The sequence below is a fragment of the Dryobates pubescens genome, chromosome 20 (assembly GCF_014839835.1).
Source record: "Dryobates pubescens isolate bDryPub1 chromosome 20, bDryPub1.pri, whole genome shotgun sequence".
In the NCBI taxonomy this organism is placed as follows: Eukaryota; Metazoa; Chordata; class Aves; order Piciformes; family Picidae; genus Dryobates; species Dryobates pubescens.
In genome coordinates this window covers 18,105,861-18,129,579 of record NC_071631.1, presented here as the reverse complement: position 1 = coordinate 18,129,579, position 23,719 = coordinate 18,105,861, and the positions used below count along the sequence as shown (strand labels likewise).

General features: G+C 56.6%; 1 protein-coding gene across 2 annotated transcripts; it reads left to right on the top strand.

The window, feature by feature from the left end:
- Positions 1–2,914: 2,914 nt before the first annotated feature.
- RAB37 (RAB37, member RAS oncogene family) lies at positions 2,915–22,580 on the top strand. 2 transcript variants are annotated; one of them, XM_054170610.1, is made up of 10 exons: positions 2,915–3,130; positions 12,389–12,499; positions 16,714–16,824; positions 19,423–19,464; positions 19,625–19,691; positions 19,779–19,831; positions 20,265–20,330; positions 21,128–21,184; positions 21,466–21,542; positions 21,653–22,580. In XM_054170610.1, exons 1-10 carry the CDS (start codon positions 3,071–3,073, stop codon positions 21,756–21,758), a joined length of 750 nt encoding a protein of 249 aa, XP_054026585.1. In that variant the 5' UTR covers positions 2,915–3,070; the 3' UTR covers positions 21,759–22,580. The 2 variants fall into 2 exon arrangements, with proteins under 2 accessions (XP_054026585.1, XP_054026587.1); XM_054170612.1 differs by lacking the exon at positions 16,714–16,824.
- The last annotated feature ends 1,139 nt before the right edge of the window (positions 22,581–23,719 follow it).

Here is a 23,719-nt window from a genome sequence, read left to right as displayed (position 1 = left end):
CACCAAACACAATTCAGCAGATTCAGAGGATGGAGTTCTGACTCCTCCCTAGCTCCCAGGGTAAGAGTGACTTTGGTAGAGATCAGATGTCCCCAAAAGTGTTGTGCAGGCAGTTCAGGGAGATGCTACAGCAGGTCGAGGGGGTTGGGCAGCCTGGAAGGAGCAGGAGCAAGCAAGCTACAGTAAAGCAGAAAGTCCTCAGCTGGATTGGAACCTTGCAGGCAAACAGACAAGCAATTAAGCTATCAGAGATCCAATCTACCAGCAAATGACCAGACAATGGAGCTCAATCGCAGGCTCACTGGAAATCTCTCCGGCTGATTGCAGGTCATTTCCTCTGATTTCGTGGCTCTGCACTGGTTTCATCTGGTCAGGACTTGTCCGGGGCTATCAGCTGCCCATTGGCTCCCAGGAACCGCTGCTGGGGGCTGTGAGAGCTGCTTGGCTTTGGGGGTGGGAGGGAAGACAATCATCAGTGTGTGAGGGGAGGAGGGACATGCAGATGGCAGGCTGCTGGGCTCCGGTAAAGCTGCAGATACCACTTATCTGCATGGGTCAGGTCTCCCAGAGCCATCAAGTGGCATAAAGCCCTTGGAGCAGTGCCAGGCTCTTCCACTGCTTGGCCAGCAGTCTGAGTTGTCTCGTTAGGCTGCCTCAGACTTGGTGGTGTCATGATTAGGAAAGCTGTCTTCTCCTGAGCACCACTAAACCCACTGGGCCAAACGTGTCCCTGGTGTAAGGGGCAGTGCCTGCAGGAGGAAAGGAGAACTTGGCTTTGCAAGGCTCTCCTCGCTCAGCAGCAGCTCCTCACTGCTCTCCTTTGACTCAGAAAAGGGAAACAAACGTGGCTGGAGCTGACATAGAATTATAGAACTGTTTTGGATGGAAAGATCATCAAGCCCAACCATTATCTAACTCAATCAACTCTGGTGCTAAACCTTGTACCCTGATATTGGGTCACAGGATACCCTCAGAGTCCTTCATGCAGCAGGAATATGCTGGGAAACCCCTCCAGAGGTAAGCAGGGATGGAATCTCAGATCCAGTGATGTGTTAGGGGCTTTCTCTCCTTCAGTCTCACCCTCCAGGAGCAGTCTGTCTGAGCACAAGGCAGAGCCACTCAGTACCCATGGCAGATCTGGGCCTCTGGGGTCTCTGTGACCCAGCATACAGCTTGGAGCAGGGCACAGCTTCACTCTGTGTGGATGTTGGAGCAAGAGAGGGCTGAGCATGCACTCAAGACATATTAGGATTAGGTCTCCATCCTCATGGGGCCATTACAGCACTGGGACACCCATGGAAGGAGCTGTGCTGACCACACAAGTTCTTGGTGTATGTAAGAGGAGGGAGAACTGCCCTTGATTTGCTGAAGTCCCTCTGAGGTTTGCTGCTGTCATCTTCGTGGTCCTACCTGGTGTGGGATTATGTGTGCTACACTGAACTGTGGTGCTGGCCATGGCACTTGTGAATGACCTGATCCAGACACTGTGGCTCATGGTACCACTTATTTTGGTGCTGTGGATCACCTCCCAGTGCTTGAGAGCAGCAGGTGGCCTGGCTGCAGGATGGTCTGTTTGGGCTAGGTTTAGCTTCTTGGCCTCATGTAAACCTTAAAAAAAATAACAAATTCTGGTCTCTCTGAGTTGTTTTTCATCTTTTCTGGCTGTTGTTGCCAAGAGAGATCATCTGACCCGGCCCAACCACCTCCGGTCTCAGAGGAAATGGTGCAGAGATATAATTAGCAGCGTCAGGCCCAGGCAGTTGAGCAGCAATGGATGGGTGCAGATGGCTCTTGGAAGCCTGGTCTGTTCCTCTGCCTTGGGGCAGTCTGCTGATCTGGAAGGAAGGAGCTGGAGATTGAATTGAGTCTCTCTTAAATGAAGTCCTCAGCAATGATGAGTTTCATTCCAGTCTGATTGACAACAGATTGCTCTGAAGGGACCTGTAAATAACAGGAGCTCAATGAGATATCGACTGTCACCTGCAGGTTTGGGCAGAGGCTCCTCCTGTTTCTAAACACAGTTTGTTTTTTCCCTCCAGGGACACTCCAAGATGAGCTCTGTGGGTTTCCAGAGGGGTGCTGCTGGGATTTCCAGGCTCATGTTGGCACTGGCTTTGTGAAGAAGCTGAAATGGTCTGGCTAGCACAAGCCTCTCCATGGGGTGACACACCACTAACCCTGCTGACTATCCAGCTCTTTACTTTGCCACTGTCCATGAACTCACAACAGCTGCCTGGGCTGATGTTTTGGGGGCTGTCAGCCAGAGCAGGCTGGGTGTGGGGATCCCCAAGTTGAGTGCCAAGGAGCTAGGTGTGAAGCACAGGTGCAGCAGAGCTGGCTTTGAGCTCCTGGCTCCATAACTGATCTGAGCTGGCAGCAAGAAGCCTCTCTGCCTAGGGCTACCTTCCAGCCCCACCTCACTGTGCTCCCGCAGCGTTTCCCGGTAGAGAGGGAAGGGCAGGGAGCCTCAGGATGGGGGCTGCTATCACGGTGGATATTTGAGGGAGTGGGGGGATGGTGTCTGGAGAAGAACCAGCAGTTGCGTGGAAGCTGCCACGGGCCCTGCGTGGAGGGGAGCTCCCACGGCCTCCCCGCCCCCGGGAGGGACCAGCCGTCCGCGTCTGGGCGGGGGAACCCGGCGAGAGTGAAGCCGGTACGGTGGCAGCGGCGAGCAGCCGGGCACCGCTCTGCTGGCCTGCGGAGGACAGGGCGGAGCTGGGTTGAACCGGGCTGGGCTGAACCGCGGCCTCTGCGGAGCTGCACCGGGACTAACGGAACTTAGACTAATGGGACTTAGACTAACGGGATAGGACGGGGCCAGACCGAAACTAACGGGACTGGGACCAACGAGACCGGACCGGGCCGGGCCACACCGAAACTAACGGGACTGGTACCAGCGGGACCGGGCCGGGCCGGGCCACATCGGAACTAAAGGAGCAGGCGGAGCGGGGCCGGGCGCTGTCCGCGGTGCTGAAGGCGGGGCCGGGGCCGGGCGCTGTCCGCGGTGCTGCAGGAGAGCTCGCCCGGCCCGGCCCCTACCCACTTCTCCCCCGGCCGATGCACCCCGGCCATGGATGCCCACGCCAGCGGTTCGGGAGTGGGTGGCTACAACGAGGCCCTGCTGCACAAGGTAGGGCTGGAGCGGTGCTCGGAGAGACGGGAACGGGGGGGAAGCAAAATGCACGGAGGGGGAGGGGGATGCAGCTGCCGCGGTCAGGCTCCTGCTTGAACTTCCCCGGCAAACTCTGTCGCTCTCTCTTCCGCACTTCTTGTTCCCCATTGGGGTCCACCTGCACCACCCCCACCCCCATCCTAATGGGGTGTATGTGGGGGTGGAGGGGATGGGACTGCAGCTCTTCCTTCCCCAACCCTCTCCGGGTGATGTGGGGCAGGTGGCGAGGTGCCGCAGCAGGACTAAGCGTGTTTACGAGCAGGAGTGTTGGAAAGGGGCCAGCCCCGCGGCGCAGCCGGCGTTCGGCTGCTCCCTCTGCCCTGTGCTGCTCGCCGGGTCGGGAGGAGCTGCACCCCGGGGCTCTGCTTGGCCAGAGCCAGCCTAAGGAGCTGAGACCTCCCTGCCATGAAATCGCGGTGACCCAGGAGACGTCCATCCCTGCATGCCTTTGCTTTGAAATTCTTCTGCGGGGTCCCTGAGACTCTGTTTTGTAACTCCACATTGCCCAGAGGCTGCTGCTGTCCTTGCAGGACCGGGGTGGTTCAGGCTCTGCTGCAGGCTGTGCCGGACCACGTTTTTTGCTCCCTGCAGTCAGATCCTGCCCTGCAACTCCAGAAGAAATGGAGGAGACTCTGATCTTTGCCAGATCTACCCATCACTCCTTCTTGCTGTCCTCACACCGCTTTGCTGCAGTCCCCAATGACGGTGCAGAGACTGACACCCCTGGGGAGCTGGGACAAAGCAGTGGTGGGACCAGGCAGTGGAAAGGGCTGGGGCTGCGTGGATCCCTCCTCACAAATCCGAGTCTGTTTTGCATCCTGCTCTACTCAGAGAAACGTGCTCAGCCCTTGATGAGCAGGAAAACATCAGTTCCTGGGAACTCCATTCTGTTGTGCACAGAGTAGGACGTGCCTCCAGGGATGACTCGAGAAACTTTGATTCTTTGCAAAGCCTTAACTATCTCCTCTCCAGCAACCAGCTGCTGCAGCAAAGGAATGAGATTGGTGGAAATGAGTCTCTGGGCAGAAGAGCTGCCCAGGCAAATAACCATCCCAGTGCCATGTTCTCTGCTGCCGAGCCCAGAGAGTGGTGGTGAATGGTGCCACATCCAGCTGGCGGCCAGGCACCAGTGGTGTGCCCCAGGGATCAGTGCTGGGCCCCATGCTTTTAATATCTTTGTTGATGATCTGGATGAGGGCATTCAGTCCATCATCAGTAAATTTGCAGATGACACCAAGCTGGGGGCAGGAGTTGATCTGCTGGACGGTAGAGAGAAGCTCTGCAGAGGGATCTCAACAGGCTGGACAGATGGGCAGAATCCAAGGGCAGGAGATTTAACACATCCAAGTGCCAGGTTCTGCACATTGGCCACAGCAACCCCATGCAGAGCTACAGGCTGGGGTCAGAGTGGCTGGAGAGCGGCCAGGCAGAGAGGGACCTGGGGGTGCTGGTTGATGGTAGGCTGAACATGAGCCAGCAGTGTGTCCAGGCAGCCAAGAGGGCCAATGGCATCCTGGCCTGCATCAGGAAGAGTGTGGCCAGCAGGAGCAGGGAGGTCATTCTGCCCTGTGCTCAGCACTGGTTAGGCCACACCTTGAGTCCTGTGTCCAGTTCTGGGCCCCTCAGTTTAGGAAGGAGGTTGAGTTGCTGGAAGGTGTCCAGAGAAGGGCAACAAAGTTGGGGAGGGGTTTGGAGCACAGCCCTGTGAGGAGAGGCTGAGGGAGCTGGGGTTGCTTAGCCTGGAGAAGAGGAGGTTCAGGGGAGACCTTATTGCTGTCTACAACTCCCTGAAGGGAGGTTGTAGCCAGGAGGGAGCTGGTTTCTTCTCCCAGGCAACCAGCACCGGAACAAGAGGACACAGTCTCAACCTGCACCAGGGGAGGCTCAGACTGGAGGTCAGGAGGAAGTTATACACAGAGAGAGTGATTGCCCATTGGAATGGGCTGCCCGGGAAGGTGGTGGAGTCACCATCATTGGAGGTGTTTAGGAGGAGACTTGATGGGGTGCTTGGTGCCATGGTTTAGTGGATTAGATGTTGTTGGATGATAGGTTGGACTTGATGATCTTGAAGGTCTCTTCCAACCTGTTCTGGTCTATCCTATCCTATCCTATCCTATCCTATCCTATCCTATCCTATCCTATCCTATCCTATTCTATTCTATTCTATTCTTTGGTCTCCTGCTGCTGCTCCTGGCTGGGTTACTTGTCTTGGAGAAGCAAGCCTGGTCTTGCTCCAGGGGTGAGAGGCATCAAATACTTTGCTAGGTCCTGTTTCTGAGCCAGCGTGACAGGTTAGGCTGTGCCTCTAAGAAAAGGACAGCTGCAGAATTCTCTAGCTGAATGTTTGGGTGTAAAAAGGAAACCAAGGATTAATTCTAAACGAATTTCATTGGTCAGATGAGAGATGTACCACAGCAAATATCTCTTAGCATTCTTTCTCTCCCTCGCTCCAGCTCCAGCTTCAGGCTGTCTGACTTTTTGCTCTTTAGCCAGAGAGCGTGCAAGTGACCTTGGAATGAAACTGATGAGATAAGAATAACTAACATTCTTCACAACTGCTTTCATCTAACAAATTTCCCTTAATGTCCTTTTTTTTTCTCTGTTTCTCCTTTTTCACCTAATTAACTTCTAGGGAAAAGGGAAGGAAGGGGAAAGGGGTTTTGGGGGGGAACCCGAGGGGGGATTCTCCTCGGGAGGATCTGTGCTTGTGTTATTTCCTGTAAATTCCTGGTTAATATTGTGAACACTGTGTATTTTGCACACAGTCATTGCATTCCATTGTGGAGTGTAGGTTTGCTGGTAAAACACAGCTTTCCATCCCCTTCTCCCGCTGAGTTTAGCTGTGCTCTTATTGTGGGTGCGTGTGGGCTAAAGCGCCACACCACTACAGCAAGGAGTCGCATTTCAGGCTTGTTGAGACACTCTGAGGGAGCTCTGCACTCTGGAGGCAAAGGCTAAGTGATTTCTGCTTGGTAGCTAATCCCAGGCCTGAGGAGGAAGCAGGCTAGGAGGATATCAAAGCAGGAAGAGTGAAGGTTTCTTCTGGGCTGTTCCAGAAAAGTTTCCCTTGGCACCGAACGACACATTCTGCTTTCAGGTGATTTGATCCATTGCCAAATCAATCTTCCTCCCGTTGGATGCCTGGATGTCTTTAGTTGGAACAAGTCCCAAAGGGAGAGGGATGTGCCCCTGGGCTGTGGTTGATCCAAGGTGTTAGCAGGGGGTTTGCAAACAGGGATTCCCTGCAGGATCTGAGCCAGCTTTTGTTTGATGCACAGCCCCAGAGCTCATGTCTTCAGGGCTGAGACAGCTTCTGCCAGGGCAAGGGCCCAGCAGGGCTGGCAGAGGGCCCTGGGCTCTAGCTTGAGCCAGCATTGAGGGGCTTGGCCATGGTAAAACACTGCCTGGGCAATCTGGGGACAGCTCAGAGGTGTCCCTGTGGCACAGGACAGCTCAAGGCAGCATCCAGGAGCATCCAAGTTGCCCTGGAGCACTGCCTGGAGCAGGGAAGAGACAGTGCAATTTTGTGTATACAGCAGGTGAAAGTAAGCCTGGGTAATGCATCCCTGAGAGACAGGGAGAGTGGTGTGGTGAGGGGCTCAAAGGAGCCACAGCCCCACTCCCAGACCTCTCCCAGTGCCATGTCCTGGCTGAGCTCTGCAGGCAGCTGTGCTGGGGTGCACGTACACTAGAGCCACAAGATGTTGACACAAATCCTGCTGGCCTGGGAGCAAACTTTAAGGGTTGAAGCTTCAGCACTTGTCTGAGAGCAACAGCAGAGCCTATGGAGAGCATCTCTCCCCTCCTCCTGCAAGCTACATGTTAGCTCAAGTCCAGCTACCACATGCTGAAGCTCAAAGATTGACTGGGAAGAAAACCTTAACCCACATGTGCCATCCTAGATCTCCTCCTGCTTGGCTGGCACTGGAAATGCAGCACTTCTCTGAGCTGCTCTGACAGCTGAGTAGCACTGCTCTTCCCCTGCCACATCAGCTCATTGCCTGCCAACACAAAGAGGGGAGACTTGAGTGGATTTGCCCTCACTGCCCCATTACTCTGTCCTGTTTCTGCAACCTACACAGGGCCAGCAGTGATCTGAAAGGCCAAAACTGCTCCTGTGAGTTGTAGGAAGGGATATTTGCTCTTTCCCTAGGGATGTGTCCCAAGCTGTGCCACTTTTCTGCCGGGGCCACAGGCTAGGCAAGCTGTGGGGTGATGAAGTGAGGTTACCTCTGCCCACACAGTGGAAATCATTTCCTTTAGATGGGTTGCTCTGGTTGTGCTGGGACTCAGCACAGTGGTGCTTTGGGACTGCTATCAAGCAGCTCTCCTGGTCTTGGCCAGGTTTCCCTCTGCACCGTGGCCAGCCCGTGTGTGTGCGTACCCCGGCAAAGCACCACTCCAGCCCCACAGCACACTGCAGGGGGGACCTGCAGCACCAAAAGACACCTGTGAACTTTTCTGCCAAAGTTTTCCAGGCAAAGGAAAACCCCTGATAAAACTGGGGTGGGGGGGAGGAAGGGGTGTGAGAGAAAGCCAGGCTGTGGCCAAAGGTATTGGCAAGGGGCAGAGTGAGGTATAGAGCTTGGTGGCTGGGAGGCTTCTTCCCATCATGACTCAGGCATGTCCAGCCTGAGACCTGACAGCTGGCCAGCCACATCCACTCCACAGCAGGGTTTTTATTCTGCTTCTATGTTTATTTCATAATCAGGAAGGTCACAGTGATTCCCACTCTGCTGTGCTTCCACTAAACCCCTGATCTTTTCCTGAAGTCATTAGGAAAAACTCTTGGCTGATTCAGGCCAACTTTTACTAGCAGTGGTATTATTAAATCATGAAACAATTCATGAGTTATCTCTATTATAAGTCCCAGTTAAATTATTGATAGCAGACTCTGTCTTTTGTGCATGTTCTCCATAAATCCTGGGCTCTAGAGGCTTGCTGGTGCTCATTGAAGCCAACTCTCTTCCCTCCATAATTAATGCTGCTCTCTGCATCAACTGCTCCCAAAATGAGTGCTTCAGGGTGAAGCTGCTCCAGTTGCACCTCCCAGCACCAGCATTTTAACTGGGAAGAGTGTCTTGTGTGTCAGCAAGGAAAAAGAAGCAATGCTGGGCTGTGGCAGGCCCACAGCAACTAATTCTTGAGGTGTTTTATGTGGCTGCTCCAGGGCAGATCCTGCTCACAGAATCACAGAATCCTTTTGATGGGAAAATACCTTTAAGATCATCCAGTCCAACCATTAGCAAGGAGAATGTGTCTTGGCTCCAGGGCAAAACCAAGTGGGGCTTGGAGAGTGACATTCCCCCCAGGGAAAGGGGTGGCCAAGCTCCTCTGACCCATGTGCAAGGCTTTAGCTCAGAATTCTGCCTCCCAAGGCCCCTCCAGCTCTGGTGCAGGCTTCCAGCCCACAAGGCTGCTCTGAATGTACAAGTGACCCACAAACAGCCTGACACTGAGTCAGGGAGGAGGAGAAATCTCTGGCTGCAGATCTGGCCCCAGATTGCTGCCTCTCAGCCTCAGTGCAGGGCTCCATCCTGCCAACAGCTTTGCTTGGCAGGTCAGGCCTTTCCCAGGAGAGGTTTGGAGGTTGGGATGTTTTTTTCCAAGGGAAAGCGCTGATTCAGGGCAGCAGGGCACAGAACCACAGCATCAGCCAGGCTGAAAGAGACCTCTGAGATCCTGTTCAATATCTTTATTGATGATGTGGATGAGGGGAGTGAGTCAAGCATCAGTAAGTTTGCAGACGACACCAAGCTGGGAGCAGGAGTTGATCTGTTAGAGGGTTGGAGAGCTCTGCAGAGAGACCTTGACCAGCTGGACAGATGGGCAGAGTCCAACTGGATGGCATTCAACAAGTCCAAGTGCCAGGGGCTGCACTTTGGTCACAACAACCCCAGGCAGTGCTACAGGCTGGGGTCAGAGTGGCTGGAGAGCAGCCAGGCAGAAAGGGACCTGGGGGTACTGGTTGACAGCAGCTGAACAAGAGCCAGCAGTGTGCCCAGGTGGTCAAGAAGGCCAATGGCATCCTGGCCTGCATCAGAAACAGTGTGGCCAGCAGGAGCAGGGAAGTCATTGTGCCCCTGTGCTCAGCACTGGTTAGGCCACACCTTGAGTCCTGTGTCCAGTTCTGGGCTCCTCAGTTTAGGAAGGACATCGAGACACTTGAAGGTGTCCAGAGAAGGGCAACAAGGCTGGGGAGGGGTCTGGAGCACAGCCCTGTGAGGAGAGGCTGAGGGAGCTGGGGTTGCTTAGCCTGGAGAAGAGAAGGCTCAGGGGAGACCTTCTTGCTCTCTCCAACTCCCTGAAGGGAGGTTGTAGCCAGGAGGGGGTTGGTCTCTTCTCCCAGGCAACCAGCACCAGAAAAAGAGGTACCAGGGAAGGTTTAGGTTGGACGCAAGGAGAAAGTTGCTCCCAGAAAGAGTAATTGGCCATTGGGATGTGCTGCCCAGGGAGGTAGTAGAGTCACTGACCCTGGAGGTGTTCAAGAGGGGATTGGATGTGGCACTTGGAGCCATGGTTTAGTAGTCATGAGGTGTTGGGTGCCAGGTTGGACTTGATGACCTCTGAGGTCTTTTCCAATCTTATTGATTCTATGATTCTAAGATCATCAAGTCCAACTGATCACCCAACCCTAACTAATCAACCAGGCCATGTCACTGAGTGCCTCATCCAGACTTTTCTTAAACACCTGCTGGGTCGCTAACTCCACCACCTCCCTGGGCAGCCCATGCCAATGGGCAATCTCTCTCTCTGTAAAGAAGTTCTTTCTAAGATCAAGCCTAAACTTCCCCCTGCACAGCTTGAGACTGTGTCCTCTTGTTCTGGTGCTGGGTGCCTGGGAGAAGAGACCAACCCCCGCCTGGCTACAACCTCCCTTCAGGGAGTTGTAGACAGCAAGAAGGTCTCCCCTGAGCCTCCTCTTCTCCAAGCTAAGCAACCCCAGCTCCCTCAGCCTCTCCTCACAGGGCTGTGCTCCAGACCCCTCCCCAGCTTTCTTGCCCTTCTCTGGACACCTTCCAGCATCTCAACATCTTTCCTAAACTGAGGAGCCCAGAACTGGACACAGGACTCAAGGTGTGGCCTAGCCAGTGCTGAGTACAGGGGCAGAATGAACTTCCCTAGGCTCCAGGCAGGTAGTGGTGTGGTGATTTATGCAGGGCAGGATGCTGGCCCTCCTCCAGTCCATGTTCCTTCTTCATTTGTGGTCCTCAAGCTCCTTGGCTCTTGATTTCAGCCCACTCCTTCTGGGTCCCTGAGGTGTCGTGGTGCTGGGCACTGTGACATGTGTCCAGTGTCTGGATCCCCCATGGCCTCCCAGGGTACAAAATCAGGTTTTGATCTTCCAGGGCTGTTCAGCCACTCGGTTGAGCACTTTCTTCCCAACTCCTCTGACCTGCATTTCACAAGGTGAGTTGCATGGCTCCTGAAGTGGGGCTGGAGACCTTCTAGTGGCCTTCCAGTAGGGGGCCTACAAGAAAGCTGGGGAGGGACTTTTCACGAGGGGTTGTAGTGATAGGATGAGAGGGGATGGACTGAAGCTTGATGAGAGGAGATTTAGAATGGGGATTAGAAGTAAATTTTTTACAGTGGGGGTGGTGAGACACTGGGACAGGTTGCTCAGGGAGATCATGGATACCCCCTCCTTGAGGTGTTTCAAGGCCAGGTTGGACAGGGCTTTGAGCAACCTGGTCTAGTGGAAAGCATCCCTGTCCATGGCAGGGGGGTTGGAACTAGATCATCTTGAGGGCCCCTCAACCCAAACCATTCTGTTCACTCCAGGGCCCCTCAGTGCAGGGAAAATGATGGAGGGTTGGGACCAGCCACAGGTGGAGATTCCTTTGTTCATCAGGAAGATGCTTAAGCAATAGCTGCCACTCAGCAGGCTAAAAGTGACCTTCATGATGTCACCTGAGGTGGGGATTAAGAGCTGGGGTGCCCCAGGATGGGGCAGAGCTGCTGGAGCTGCATCAGACTAAACACAAACCAAGGAGGGAAACAACAGATGCAAAGTACAGCAGAGCCAGGGAGTTAGCCCCAGCACTTCTCTGGCTCAGGGTTGGCAGGGGACAAGTGACAGGGGAGCTCTGCCCCAGGACTAGCTCAGCACTTGCCAGAGATGCAGAAAGGAACCCATGTCCTGAAAGGCAGAGCCAAAGCCACTCCTAAATAAGAAGGCAGCCAGCAGAATGTTTGTTTTAACTCACGTCCCTGCAAAAGGGTTGAAAGTGTCTCAGTTTCCTGAAAGGATGTGAATGTTTGTGCCAGTGGCTCTGTGAACAAACCCCAGATTCTGTCAGAGAGGGGAGGGAGGGGCTTGTGTTTGCACCCTTGGTCTCCCTTAGGCTGGGTATTTGGAGGAACAGAGCCAGGAGCAGAAGGGAGGATGAACTCCCCAGGGATGCGATGTGGGTACCAGGGCCACAGGCTGGCCTGGGAGCTGCTCAAGAGGTGATGACTGTGCCCCAACCTTGACACCTGCACAGCTCTCCTGTCCCTTCTGCTTGGAAACAAGCTTTGCTCCATGTAGGAGAGCCCTGGAACTTCCTATAGAGGGAGGGAGAGGATGAGAGGTTCTGTGAGTTCAAGCAGAGCAGCCTCAGAAGGGCAGCTCTGCAGGTCTGAGGCATTAGTGAAGCATGGAGAGAGCCTGGTGCCCTGGAGAGGCTGCAGGGCTGTGGCAGAGGCTGTGAGCAGCAGCTGCTGGAGACATCCTCTTTAATAAACAGGTTTGGACATCATCCAGCTCTGACAGAGTCCACCAAAGAGGTTTTCCACCAGGCCTGTGTGAACCAAGGCTGGGGCACTGCCATCTCCATGATGGGCTGAGCTGTGCTTTCCTTTCCACCTCTCTGCACCTGGAGAGGGCACAGTGGGGCTCACTCCCAAAGTTCAGACTGAGGTACATTTTACTTATTACAGAGATGGTCAGAGGGGGGCAAATTAATCTCTGGGTGAGTGGCAGGGCCAAAGGTGACAGTGAAGGACAGGACATGGGGAGATAAGCTATCTGATTGTGGCACTGTCAGGCAGCAGCCCATGGGGACAATCAGCTGCTGAGATTCTCTGCCACGATCCAGGGCTGAGCTGGCTCCCTCCAAATCATGCTGCATTTCCTGCTGCATCCCCCCTGCCCAAGCACCCAGTCCCTGGCTGCCAGCTCAGGCACCACACACCTGCTCCACACATTGATGCCCCTTTTCCTGCTCCTTGCAGACCATCCTGGTTGGAGACAGCGGCGTGGGGAAGACATCACTGCTGGTCCAGTTTGACCAGGGCAAGTTCATCCCTGGCTCCTTCTCTGCCACCGTGGGCATTGGGTTTACGGTAAGAGCCTAATCCCTGCTCCCTGGGCTGTGCAACCTCCCTCCCACCTGGGGAGCAGTTTCCTTTGGGTCATCCTAACCTGTGGGTCTACGACTCAAAGTGGTGCTTAAAGCCCAAAGAATTGGGAGAGTTTGCTTTGGGGCTGCTGGATGAGGGCCCTGGTTTGGCTGTGTGCTTGCTGGCAAGCTGGGGGGCAGACACTTCTGGGCTGCTGGGGAGGATGGAGGAGGCTGCATGTCCCAATACCCTTGATGAGACTGTGCCTGAGCTCAACCTTTTGCATCACAGCTGGAAAGCCGCCTCTGGAGCAGCCGTGCTCTGCCAGGGATGAGCCAGGCTGTGTCCTGCCTGTGTCAGCCCCAGGCCCTCATGAAAAGTCAAGCAGATGGGAGAAGCACTCGGCTGCTGTCCAGTGCTATTTGCAGAGCTGCTGCGGGGCCATCGAGTGGCTCTGACACGTGTGTTCCCTCTGCTGGGGGAGCCCAGGACAGAGGCAGCGCCTGGGACCTCCTCACACAGGGAGATCTGCACCTCCCCAGCATCCCCCCAGCACCCGTGGCAGGGATGGGGCTCAGCAAGTAGCTCTTGCCCGTGGTTTGGCTGTAGCTGTCACCCATGAGGAGGCTGTCACCTGTGAGGAGACTGTTACCCATGGGCAGGCTGCAGCCCCCAGGTACCTTCTCTCCAGCCCAGGCCAAGGAAGCAGAGAAACATGGTACTAGCCCAGGGTCCACATGCACAGGGTCAAACAGCCCAGGGGATAGCAGCCATTGGGGCCTCTGCACCCTAGCCGAGGAGGCTCAGCTGTGTTCCCAAGCTTTGCCAGCTCCTGGCTGCCTCATTTCTCCTGCAGCACCTGATAGTGTGCAGAGGTGATGCTCAGCCAGGCATTTTTCCTGCCTGGGCAGTTCCATGAGCATCAGCACAGTTTGCTGTATCCTTCCAGCCCCTACCTTCTCAACCCCTAGCAAGCTGCCCAGGAGCTCAGCCACTTCTAGGAACACTGAGTGCCTCCAGCCTCCAGCTCTGGGCACTTTCCTGGCCAAAAGCATAAATATATATATATAAACTCTGACTCTGAGTGCAGCTATGAGACTGGAAATACAGGTTCCCTTTCCTGAGGGATGTGGGAATGCTTGACTAGATTAGGAGCTGGCAGCAGGGAAGGTGCAGAGGCGGATGCTGTCACAGAGGGCATCTCTGCCATCAGACCTCCTGCAGCCTTCAATGGGCACAGCTCTGCCCTGGAGCCCTGCATGCCTGAATCCTGGTGGTGTGAGAGAGGCTGGGGGCTTTGCACTGGGATAAGCCCTGGCACATGGGAAGCGGGACAGGGAAAATAGATCAGAGAGTGCTGAAGGCTGCTGGTGGTGGAGTGCTGCCTGTAAGCCTGAAGCCCCCAGGCAGCCACAGCACCTGGACCTGGATGGAGTTTCTCAGAGTTTTGGGGTAATGTAACATCTCTGAAGCCCTCCTAGAATTTCTTCTGCATTCTCACCCTTGGGCTTTTCCCGGAGGAAGTGTGCTGTAAGCCAGGCTGCATTGGCTGGCAGAAGATGCTGGGGGCTGTGAGCAGCTGTGGGGAGCAGGACCCCCAGCAGCCATCCCAGCCCGGAACTAGCTCAGCACAGCCCAGGGCTTCCGGCCAAAGGCTGCTGCCTCTGGTTTCCTCCCTGCTCTGCTGAGCTTTGCTGGTGACCCAGGACCCAGTTCAGCAGCCATCGGAGCTGCAGTGGATGTGGCAAACCCCCCCACCCCCGGGTGTGTGGTGGAGTGGGAGCTGCTGCCTTCGCTGTCCCTGCTGCCCCTGTTGACCTTGCACTGGCACGGGGGTGGTGGGGCTGGGGGTGTTATGACAGCAGGAGGGTCTCCATCTTCACACCCTGGGGGCTGTTCACTTACAGGGTGAGTGGTGTCTGTGGTCATCCAAGTGCCTGGAGGGGTGTGCCAGGGCTCTGCCCATCGGCCCATGAGAAAAAGCCCCTGGCAAACGTAAGCACCTCGGAGTCCCCGGTGTGGGGGTGCAGCGGGACATGTTTCCAGCTTTCAGCCTCCTCTTCCTCACTCTGAGGCCAGGCCGGACAGGCAGGTGGCAAGGGCAGAGCCTCGGGGGTGGCATTGGCCGGGGAGGAGGAGAAGGAAGAGGAGGAGGAAGGCGGGCCGGGCCGGGCCGGGTGTGGCCGCGGTTCTCGCTGCCTCGGAACTCGGCGGCTCTGCTCGGACGCAGCATGAACGGCCCCGGCGGGGCTGAGGGGAGCGGGACCCCCTCGGAGGGAAGCGAAGACCCCCCAGTGCTGCCCCAGGACTACGAGCTGGCAGGCAAGGTGGGAGCCGGCGTGGGGTACTGGGGGAGAGCACGGGTGGACCCCCTCAAGCCACGCTGGGGATGGAGGCTGGGGCTCGACCACCGGTCTGGGGGAGACCAGGAGGGGTCCCGGGGACCACCCTCTTCCTCCGCTGCCGCGATCGCGCCCAGGAAGAGGCTGCCGGCCGGGGAAGGAGGGAGCGGCCCCAGCTGTGCCCCTCTAGCCCTGCCTCCCCGTGCCCCCAGGGCGTCCCACGTCTATCTGATGTGGGGACGGGAGGTCCCTACCTCGGGAGCCTCGGGAGGTCTTCGTCTTGGATGTGTTTCTGCCCCGGGGGAGATGAAGGTGGAGGTGACGGCGGCCCAGCTGCAGTAACAGGGCTTGCGGTGGGCAGCAGGACACCCTCGGTGAGGGACACGCACACGGCCGAGCTCTGCCCTCTGAAACCCGTCCTAGACTTCCCCGGGCAAGGGGAGCTCCAGCGGGAGCTCCTGCCCCCACGACACAGGGCAGGAGAAGCAGGACCCCACCTAGCCCATCACAGCATCCCCAGGGCACGAGGGTGGGGGGCAGTCTGTGTACCCCAGAGCCCTGTGCCCCTGCCGGGCATCGGGGTAGAACCCTTCATCCCCAGCTCAGCTCTGCCAAGGGTTGCCCTAAGGAGGCACTCTGGGCACAGGGGAGGCACAGGAACCGTGAACCTTCTACCTGAATAATTTGATCCACAGCCCCAGTCTGATCCCAGCGCTGATGGTGCCAGCCCCAAGACCTCCCACTGTCTTGCTGAGCTGGCTCCCAGAGCTGGCCCATGCACTGCCACTTCCCCTAAACCACTTTCATTCCTTCACCTTTATCCTCACCACTCCAGCTCCTCTTGGTGGAGGGTATTTTTTGTGTCTGAGAGAGGAAACCAGTTACCAGCTTGATGTGGAGCAAGGTGAAGGCAGAAGTGAGCAGGGCTCCCAGCTGCCCTCCAGCCTGGGCTGGGTGAGGGTGTCCCAGGGAAGGATTTTGACCAGCAAAGTGGATTGGCAGGAGGCAGAGCATTCCCAGCCCCCAGCTCTGGCTGTGCTGGTCCATTTCCTGTGCCATCCTGCACAGGGTGGCCACAGCTCACTGCATTCACCCAGTCTGGGGCAGTAGGGCCAAGGGGGTTTGCTTTGCAGGCTCCAGCACCCCTACAAGGTGGGCAAGTGGGGATGGATCTTCTTACTGGAGTCCTGCCCACTGCCATTTTTAGGTTAATTATTGCTGGGCAGGGAAGAGCTGCTATGGGTGAGCAGGGAGGAGAGCACAGCTCCAGGGTATTAGTAAGACTGTGCTTATGGAGGCCAGCATCAGATCAGCATCAATCCTGCCCGTGTCTGGCAGTGCTGGAGTGATTAAGGAGCCTGGATTGAGCTTATTTGCTTAGCAGGAGGGGGAAAGGCACCATGTTTGCTTTGGTGTTTGTGGTAAGCAGGGCCCTGGGCACTGACAGAGTGAGAGTGCAGCAGGGCTTGCCCAAACCATGCATCAGCCCTCGGGGCTGGGCACACCCGGGCTGGGGATAAAGCATGGGTGGAGGGAGCTCTGCGCGTTCAGGACCTGTGGCCAGCTCTCCAGGAGCCTCTTGGGACAGGAGATGGCCGGGAGATGGCCAGGCTCTGGCCAGGAGACATCTCTTCCTGCTGCCTTCCCACCGGCCCTCCTCTTCTGCTCTCCCTTTCTCTGGTGCCTGGGGGCTGCGCTGCTGCCCTGGGGGTGCTGCTTGGCACCCAGCTCTCACAGATCTCCCCAGCCCGAGCAGGAACAGCCCTGGGGAAAAAAGGAGGGACACATCGGGCTGAGGGGGGCTCAGCACCACCCAGGCAGGGCTGCTGCCCTCTCCCTGTCCTGTTGACACCTCTCCCTGCGCCCATCTTGCAGGTGATGTTACTTGGAGACTCAGGCGTGGGGAAAACCTGTTTCCTGCTCCAGTTCAAAGAGGGAGCCTTTCTCTCCGGGACCTTCATAGCCACCGTGGGCATAGATTTCCGGGTGAGACCACCATGGCTGCCAGCCCCTCACCTCCCCTCACCTGTACCTTGGCCAGGACAGGGTGCTGGGAAGGGGAACAAGGGGTTTCCAGTCTCTGCACCCCGAATACTCTCACAACTGGCTGCAGATGCTTGCTGAAATCTTTCCACCTCTCCCTGGAGAAGCGTTACCAGATGGAGGAGCCCACTGGGAGCATCACCTCTTACTTTTAAATCAGCAAAACCCTTCTGTTTAGCCCACCCTGGGGGTGTGCAGCAGGAGCCCAGCATGCTCTACTGCCTGGGCTGGGGCCAGAGACTGCAGGGGGGACAAATTTTGTGCCTCAAAAGGGCAGAAATGGGCTGCTGAGGAGTTGGTAAGGTCACTGGATCCCATTTAAACCCTGCTTGAGACTCTCTGGTTAGCAGATTCCAGCTGCAGGGTCTCTCTGGGGATGCCCACCCAGGCAGAGCTGCTGGCAGCACGGGGCAGAGCAGCATTTCCTCAGCCTGGGGGCCGCGGGGGTGTCCCTGGGCAGGGCTCTGTCTGACACGTGTCAAGTGCGGTCAGAGCTTCCTCTGCCTCTGCAGTTCTGCTGCCTTTGCTGCCTGCCCCAACCGCTCTTGGCTTGCAGAGGGGAGTGGGGTGGGGTCAGTGAGCAGGGGATGGAGGAGAAGGCTGGGGGTTCACTTTGGAGGGGTCTCTTGGCCTGTGCTTCAAAGAGAGTCATGAAAGAAGGGAAATCTGCCATGTCCCACTGCAGCACTGCTCAGCACTGGTGGCCCCAGGGGTGCTGGCAGCCCATAGATGCCTGCTCTGCCTTGTGCCAGTGTCCCCTCCAGCAGCTCATGACCTGTGCTGGCCTCTTTAGGCACTATTTAATTGTTTTTGTGCTGGTTTTTTTTCCATCAGCCCATTTTCTCAGTCTTTGTCATCTCCACATGGGCTGAATTTCCATTTCAAACAATTCCAGGCAACCAAATTATTTATAGGGGTCTTCTTTTTCCTCCAGACTCATCTCTCTAAGTACAGTTCTTTAAGAGGCTTAAAATAACCCTCCAGTAGCTGCTGCTTTTCTTTCTTCTGGCCTCTGGAGAGAAGTTCCTGTGCTTCTGAGTTGGGTACAGCGATTATTTAAGCCCAAGAACTGCCTTCCTCACTCACTTGCAGATGCCTCTTCCCTTCCCCAGTCCTCAGCCCAGCTGCCTGATTGCAAACCATCCTGACCCAGGGGACTTCCTCCTGCTGCATGTGCTACCAGCAGATCCCCATCCTGGTGTCAGCTACCATCTTTAAGGGCCAAGAAGGGCTCCCACCAGAAAGGAAACCTGAGCTGGACACCCACCATCACCCACTGAGTGTCTGCAGGAAGCCTGCAGCATAAAAAGGCCTTAAATTGCTGCAAATAGCCCAAATTTTTAGTGCAGGGGTCATTCTGTCAGCACAAAGAGCAGAGGAATCCTGCCAGGGCTTTGTGATGGGCAAACATCCACAGAGCACCCCAAGACCTTGTTAAAAATGTACCATTGCATGTGGTTCATGAAAGACCTCCCCACTTACCCAGCTCTGCTGAGCTTCTCCTGGCCATGGCATCGTCGCTGGCTCCTTAAGGGACTCAGAAGGCACAGGACAGGGATGCTGGCTGTAGGACATAAACAAGGCACCAGCTCCAAGGCAGGCTGGAATCTTGCTGTTCTGCACCTATCAGGGCCTGATCCTGCATTTTCCCACCCTGGCACAAGGGGATGATGCTCTGGGATGTCTGCAGCCACCATGGAGCAGCGCAGCCTCCCAGCAGGACCAGGGGGGTTTCAACAATGAGGCTTCAGCGTGCCAGCCTGGCTTCATGCTGACTGTTAGACTAGAGAGAAGCAAGAGGGTGCTGAGACCCTGGCCCAGGCTGCTCAGAGAGGTGGGAGATGCCCCATCCTTGGAACCATTCCAGGTGAGGTTGTTTGGGGCTCTGAGCAACCTGCTCTAGTTGCAGTGCTGACTGCAGAGAGCTTAGAATCATAGAATCACAGAATTGTTAGGGTTGGAAGGGACTTCAAGGATCAGCCAGTTCCAACCCCCCTGCCATGGGCAGGGACACCTCACACTGCAGCAGGTTGCTCACAGCCACATCCAGCCTGGCTGCAAACACCTCCAGGCAGGAGGCTTCCACCACCTCCCTGGGCAACCTGTGCCAGTCTCTCACCACCCTCCTGGGGGAGAACTTCTTCCTAACATCCAATCTCAATCTACCCATTTCTAGGTTGTTCCATCTCCCCCAGTCCTATCACTCCCTGACACCCTCAAAAGTCCCTCCCCAGCTTTCTTGTAGCCCCCTTCAGATCCTGGAAGGCCACAAGAAGGTCTCCTTGGCACCTTCTCTTCTCCAGGCTGAACTGCCCCAACTCCCTCAGCCGGTCCTCATAGGAGAGGTGCTCCAGCTTGGATTAGAGGACCTTTCAAGACCCCTTCCAACCCAAACTAGTCTGTAATTCCATGATTCTATCCCAACAGCCCAGGGAGAGCAGCCAAGGGCCTGGGGCACAGCCAGTTCCATGCCAGGGCTGGCTGGCACCCACACCAAGGTGTGCTGAGGGCTGCTGAACATCCTCTCCTTCTCTTCTGCAGAACAAAGTGGTGACCGTGGATGGCGTGAAGGTGAAGTTGCAGGTGAGCTTAGGGAGGGGGTGAGCAATTCCCAGCCAGCTTTCTGGAATCCCCCCACCCAGGCTGAACATGTTGGTCTGGTGGGGCCAGGAGCCACAGGGGCATGCCCAGCTCGGGTTGGGGGGTTTGCCTCCCTGCTCTCATCAGGGTGGCTTCTCAGCAGATCTGGGACACGGCAGGACAGGAGCGCTTCCGCAGCGTCACCCATGCCTACTACAGGGATGCCCAAGGTGGGTTTGGGGTCTGGTAGGGATGGGGGGGGGGGGAGACCATCCAGAACACATTCCTGAAGCAGAGCAATGCCTCTTCCCTTCCAGCCCTGCTCTTGCTCTACGACATCACCAGCAAGATGTCCTTCGACAACATCCGTGTGAGTCCCACCCGTGGGTCAGGGCTATGTTTCTCTCTGGGGAGCGGGGCTGTGGGTGTCCTGGGTGGCTATTTGGAGCAGTTTGAAGCCTGTATTAGACCTAAGCAGAGGCTGCTTGGGCCAGACCAAGCTGGCTGGGAGCTCATCCCCAGGGCTCCTGGCTGGGTGCTGCAGGGCTGGGTGAGTCTTGTTTGGGGGCAGGGTAAATGCCTGGAGGGAGAAAAGGTGTGGATGGACCTGAACTACATGAAGGCTTGGGCTGGAGCCAGGAGCCAGGGCGTCTGCAGGACTGTTGGGCTGTGAGGATGGAATAGTTCCCATGCCAGAAAAAATGTGGTTTCCCTATCCTCATGGTGTGTGTGGGGGGTGAAGGCTGAGGGCAGGGGGGTCATGGGATTACCGCTCACCCCAACACAGCCCTGCTGCCCCACAGGCCTGGCTGACAGAGATCCATGAGTATGCCCAGAAGGATGTGGTCATCATGCTGCTGGGCAATAAGGTGAGTGCAGGGTCCCCCTTAACCCCACAGTTTGCCATCCCATGCCATCCCCAAGAATGAAGAGGGTGCTCTGTGTGCCAGCTGGGGGCAGCCTTCTTGCACCACCCACCAGGCTCCACTGCTTTATGGGTTCAACCAGCACAGAGGTGACCCCAAAGGGTTGGGGATATTGGGGAAGTCCAGGAGAGTCTGGAAGGAACAGTGTCCTCAGTGCTCCCAGCCATCAGTGGGAGGCAGCATGAGGCTGAGGCTCCCAGGATGGGATGCTCCTGGTAAGGGTATAGGGTGCTGTTGGAAACAGGGTGCTCACCCAGATCCTGGATGCACCCCTAGATCCCAGGTAGTTCCAAGTCCCAGATGCCAAATCAGATCCCAAATTCTCTCCAGCTGCTTAATTAAGTACTGGATTTTCCCTTGGGATTGGATGCCCCCTGAATCCTGAGTGATGCTGGGTTCTCAGTTCCTGGCAGGGTATCAGAAGAACCCCCTGGGTCCTGGATGCCCCCAGGTACTGGATGCTGCCCCAGTTCCCCAGTGTTCTGGATGCCCCCAGGTACAGGATGCTGTCCCAGCTTCCCAGTGTCCCCACGTCCTGGGTGCCCTCCCACAGCCTCAGTGCTACCAGGTCCCAGATACTCAACAGGTCCTTGATTCTCCTCTGAGCATTGGATGTTCCTGGATCCCTGATGTCCCCAGTTCCTGGCACCCTCTCATGCACCCCATAGTGCCTGCTTGTCAGATGCCCCCAAGCTGCCAGCTGTCCCTGGTACACAGTGACACTTTTCTTCCCTCAACAGGCTGATGTGAGCAGTGGGAGAGTTGTGAGGACAGAGGATGGAGCATCGCTGGCCAGGGTGAGCCATGCCAGAGTCTAATGCAGTTGCAGCCCCCCCACCCAGACAACTGTATGCCACTCAGGATCTTCACCCAGCCCTGCCATCCCCTCCCATGGGTGCTCAGACCCACCTGGCTTCAGTGCAGGCAACACAGCAGCTGTTTGCACACAGAACCTAGGGCAAGGCAGAGAGGGGATGACACCTTGTCCCCAAGCCTCAGCCAGGTGACAAGGGACAATTTGGAGGGGCAGGAGGGCATTTCAGGGCTGGCCACTGATGGGGCCACGCTGCCTTTGCAGGAGTACGGGGTGCCTTTCATGGAGACGAGCGCCAAGACAGGCATGAACGTGGAGCTGGCCTTCCTGGCCATTGCCAAGTGAGTACCTGGGGGACCCGGGCAAGGGAGGTGTCCCCTCGGCCCCACCACCTCCCACACTGGCACTGGAGTGGGCAGGTGGGGTAACGTGCCCCCTCTGCCCCCTCCAGGGAGCTGAAGCAGCGCTCGGCGCAGCCGCTGGATGAGCCTCGCTTCCAGATCCACGACTACATCGAGTCACAGAAGAAGAAGCCCAGCTGCTGTGCCTTCGCCTGAGAGCGGCCAGGAGGGGCTGGCAGCCCCGGGGACACAACCTGGGGGGGCAGAGCAGGGGCCCAGACCTGCCCTCAAGTGACCAAAGGCTCTGCAAAGCCAGGTGTGGATGGAACAGCACAGCCGGGCAGAGCATGCATGGGGGCAGCCAGCGCCCCAGCACCAGGACCCAGGGGCCAGATCCTGCTGTCCAATGGGGCAATACCTGGAAGTTACCGTGTGTCACCAAGGAGTCACCGTAGGGTAATGACTGCCAGCCTGGCCAATGAGCCACAGTGATGCTTCCAGCACCTGAACAAGATGCAGGACACAGCCCCATGCCCAGCTGAGGGCCCCTTGGAGCATCTCTCAGGGCGGTGTGCACACCATGGACAAGCCCTCATGCAGCCCCTGGTCTTCTTCCCTCACTGCAGCCGTTTCAGCTCTCCATGCTGCTCTCATCTGGCTGGAAGGGCCTGATCCAGCCCCCTACATCCTCAGTGCCGGGCTCTGGCTTCCCTCCAGAGGGCCTTGCTCTGCCCCTCAGGCTACCCCATGCTGGGGTGCAGCCAGTCCCTCACCTGGCCACAGCTCCTCGCTGCTGTGGTTGCTGCTGTCAGCTCCTACCCTCCTGCCTCCATGAGGGCAGCAATGTCCCTGTTGTGTCCTGGTTGTACTAGAGGGAAGGGCTGGGATGGGGAAGTGTCCAACCAAGCCTGCTCCCTGCCCACACAGCTGGCAAGAGAAATAAAACCCCTGGGAGCACCCAGGTGATGCTTGGGGCACTTCTGCTACACATGGTGATCTGGAAGAACCTTTATTTCCCTCCTCTCATAGCCAAAGGAATTAGAGACTGGTTTTTTGAACAAGAAAAGCCTTTTTCTGTCCAGTCGCTCCAAACAAAACTATCTCTGGCCTCATGCAGTGTGGAGCTGGTGGGGTGGAGATGTCCATGGTGGCCTGAAGCTGCTGTGCCTGCTAGGGCAGGCTGGGTTTTTCTCCCACCCCTGCACATTTAACACAACTGCTTCTTCCTGCTGCTGGAAAATAGCAGCTGGAACCCACTCGCTGGTGACCAGATGCTCGAGATGCTTCAGCCATCAAAAGCTGCTATGCTGGTCACCGGCAGGGTGCAAGGCTTGCAACCCCCGTTGCTGCACATCCCTGGTGCTCAGCCCAGCCCTCCAGCACACTGCCAGATCCTCCAAGCACTGCCCAAGGCAGGGAGATAGTGAATACTTGGTTGTGCAGCTGAAGAGCTGATATGAAGGGTAGCTGTGGAGGGCATGGCAGTGCTGCACGTAGGAGTTGGAGACTGTCCTGCACATCTGCCTGTGCCGGCATCTTCCCCGGTCCTGCTCCTGAGCTGCTCAGCTCTCACCAGCCCCAGTGCCTCCTCCACCTCTGTTCTGCTCCTGGTTGTCTCTTTGCAAGTTTACAGCCTAAAGTTGGGTATTTCCAAGGCTTTGTATCAGCCTGGTTTGTTACTGCGTGAGAAACCCCTGCCCCGGGTCTGCAACGTAGGAGGAAGGCTGCTGTGTCCGCGGGCTGCAGAGCAGGGGGGCTGGGGAGGAGGGGGTGGTCCTGAGAGCCCCCGTGGGGAGAGGGAACCACCCACAGCCCCTTCCTCCTCCTCGGGGCTTTCATTGCATATTACAGACAGTCCAAAGGTGAGAGGGGAAGAGTAAACACGGCCTGTTAAATTAAAACCAACCTCCTCCCCTGCTGTTCTCATGGTGCGGAGTCCAGCATTCCCCAAATAACTTCGTCTTCCCACCAATGGCATTGCTGCTGCTGCTTGGCTGATGTCTGCAAAAAATGCTGGACGGTTTCAACACAAACAGACGTTGGCTCTTTTCTGCTTCCCCCCCCTCCAGCTGAGCTCCTTTAACCTCCCGCTGAGCCGCGAAGGGCCCTGGCAGTAGGAGGCAGCTGGGCTTCGATGGTGCCACCCGCACCCTGCCCTTCCGCGGGCACTGCCAGGG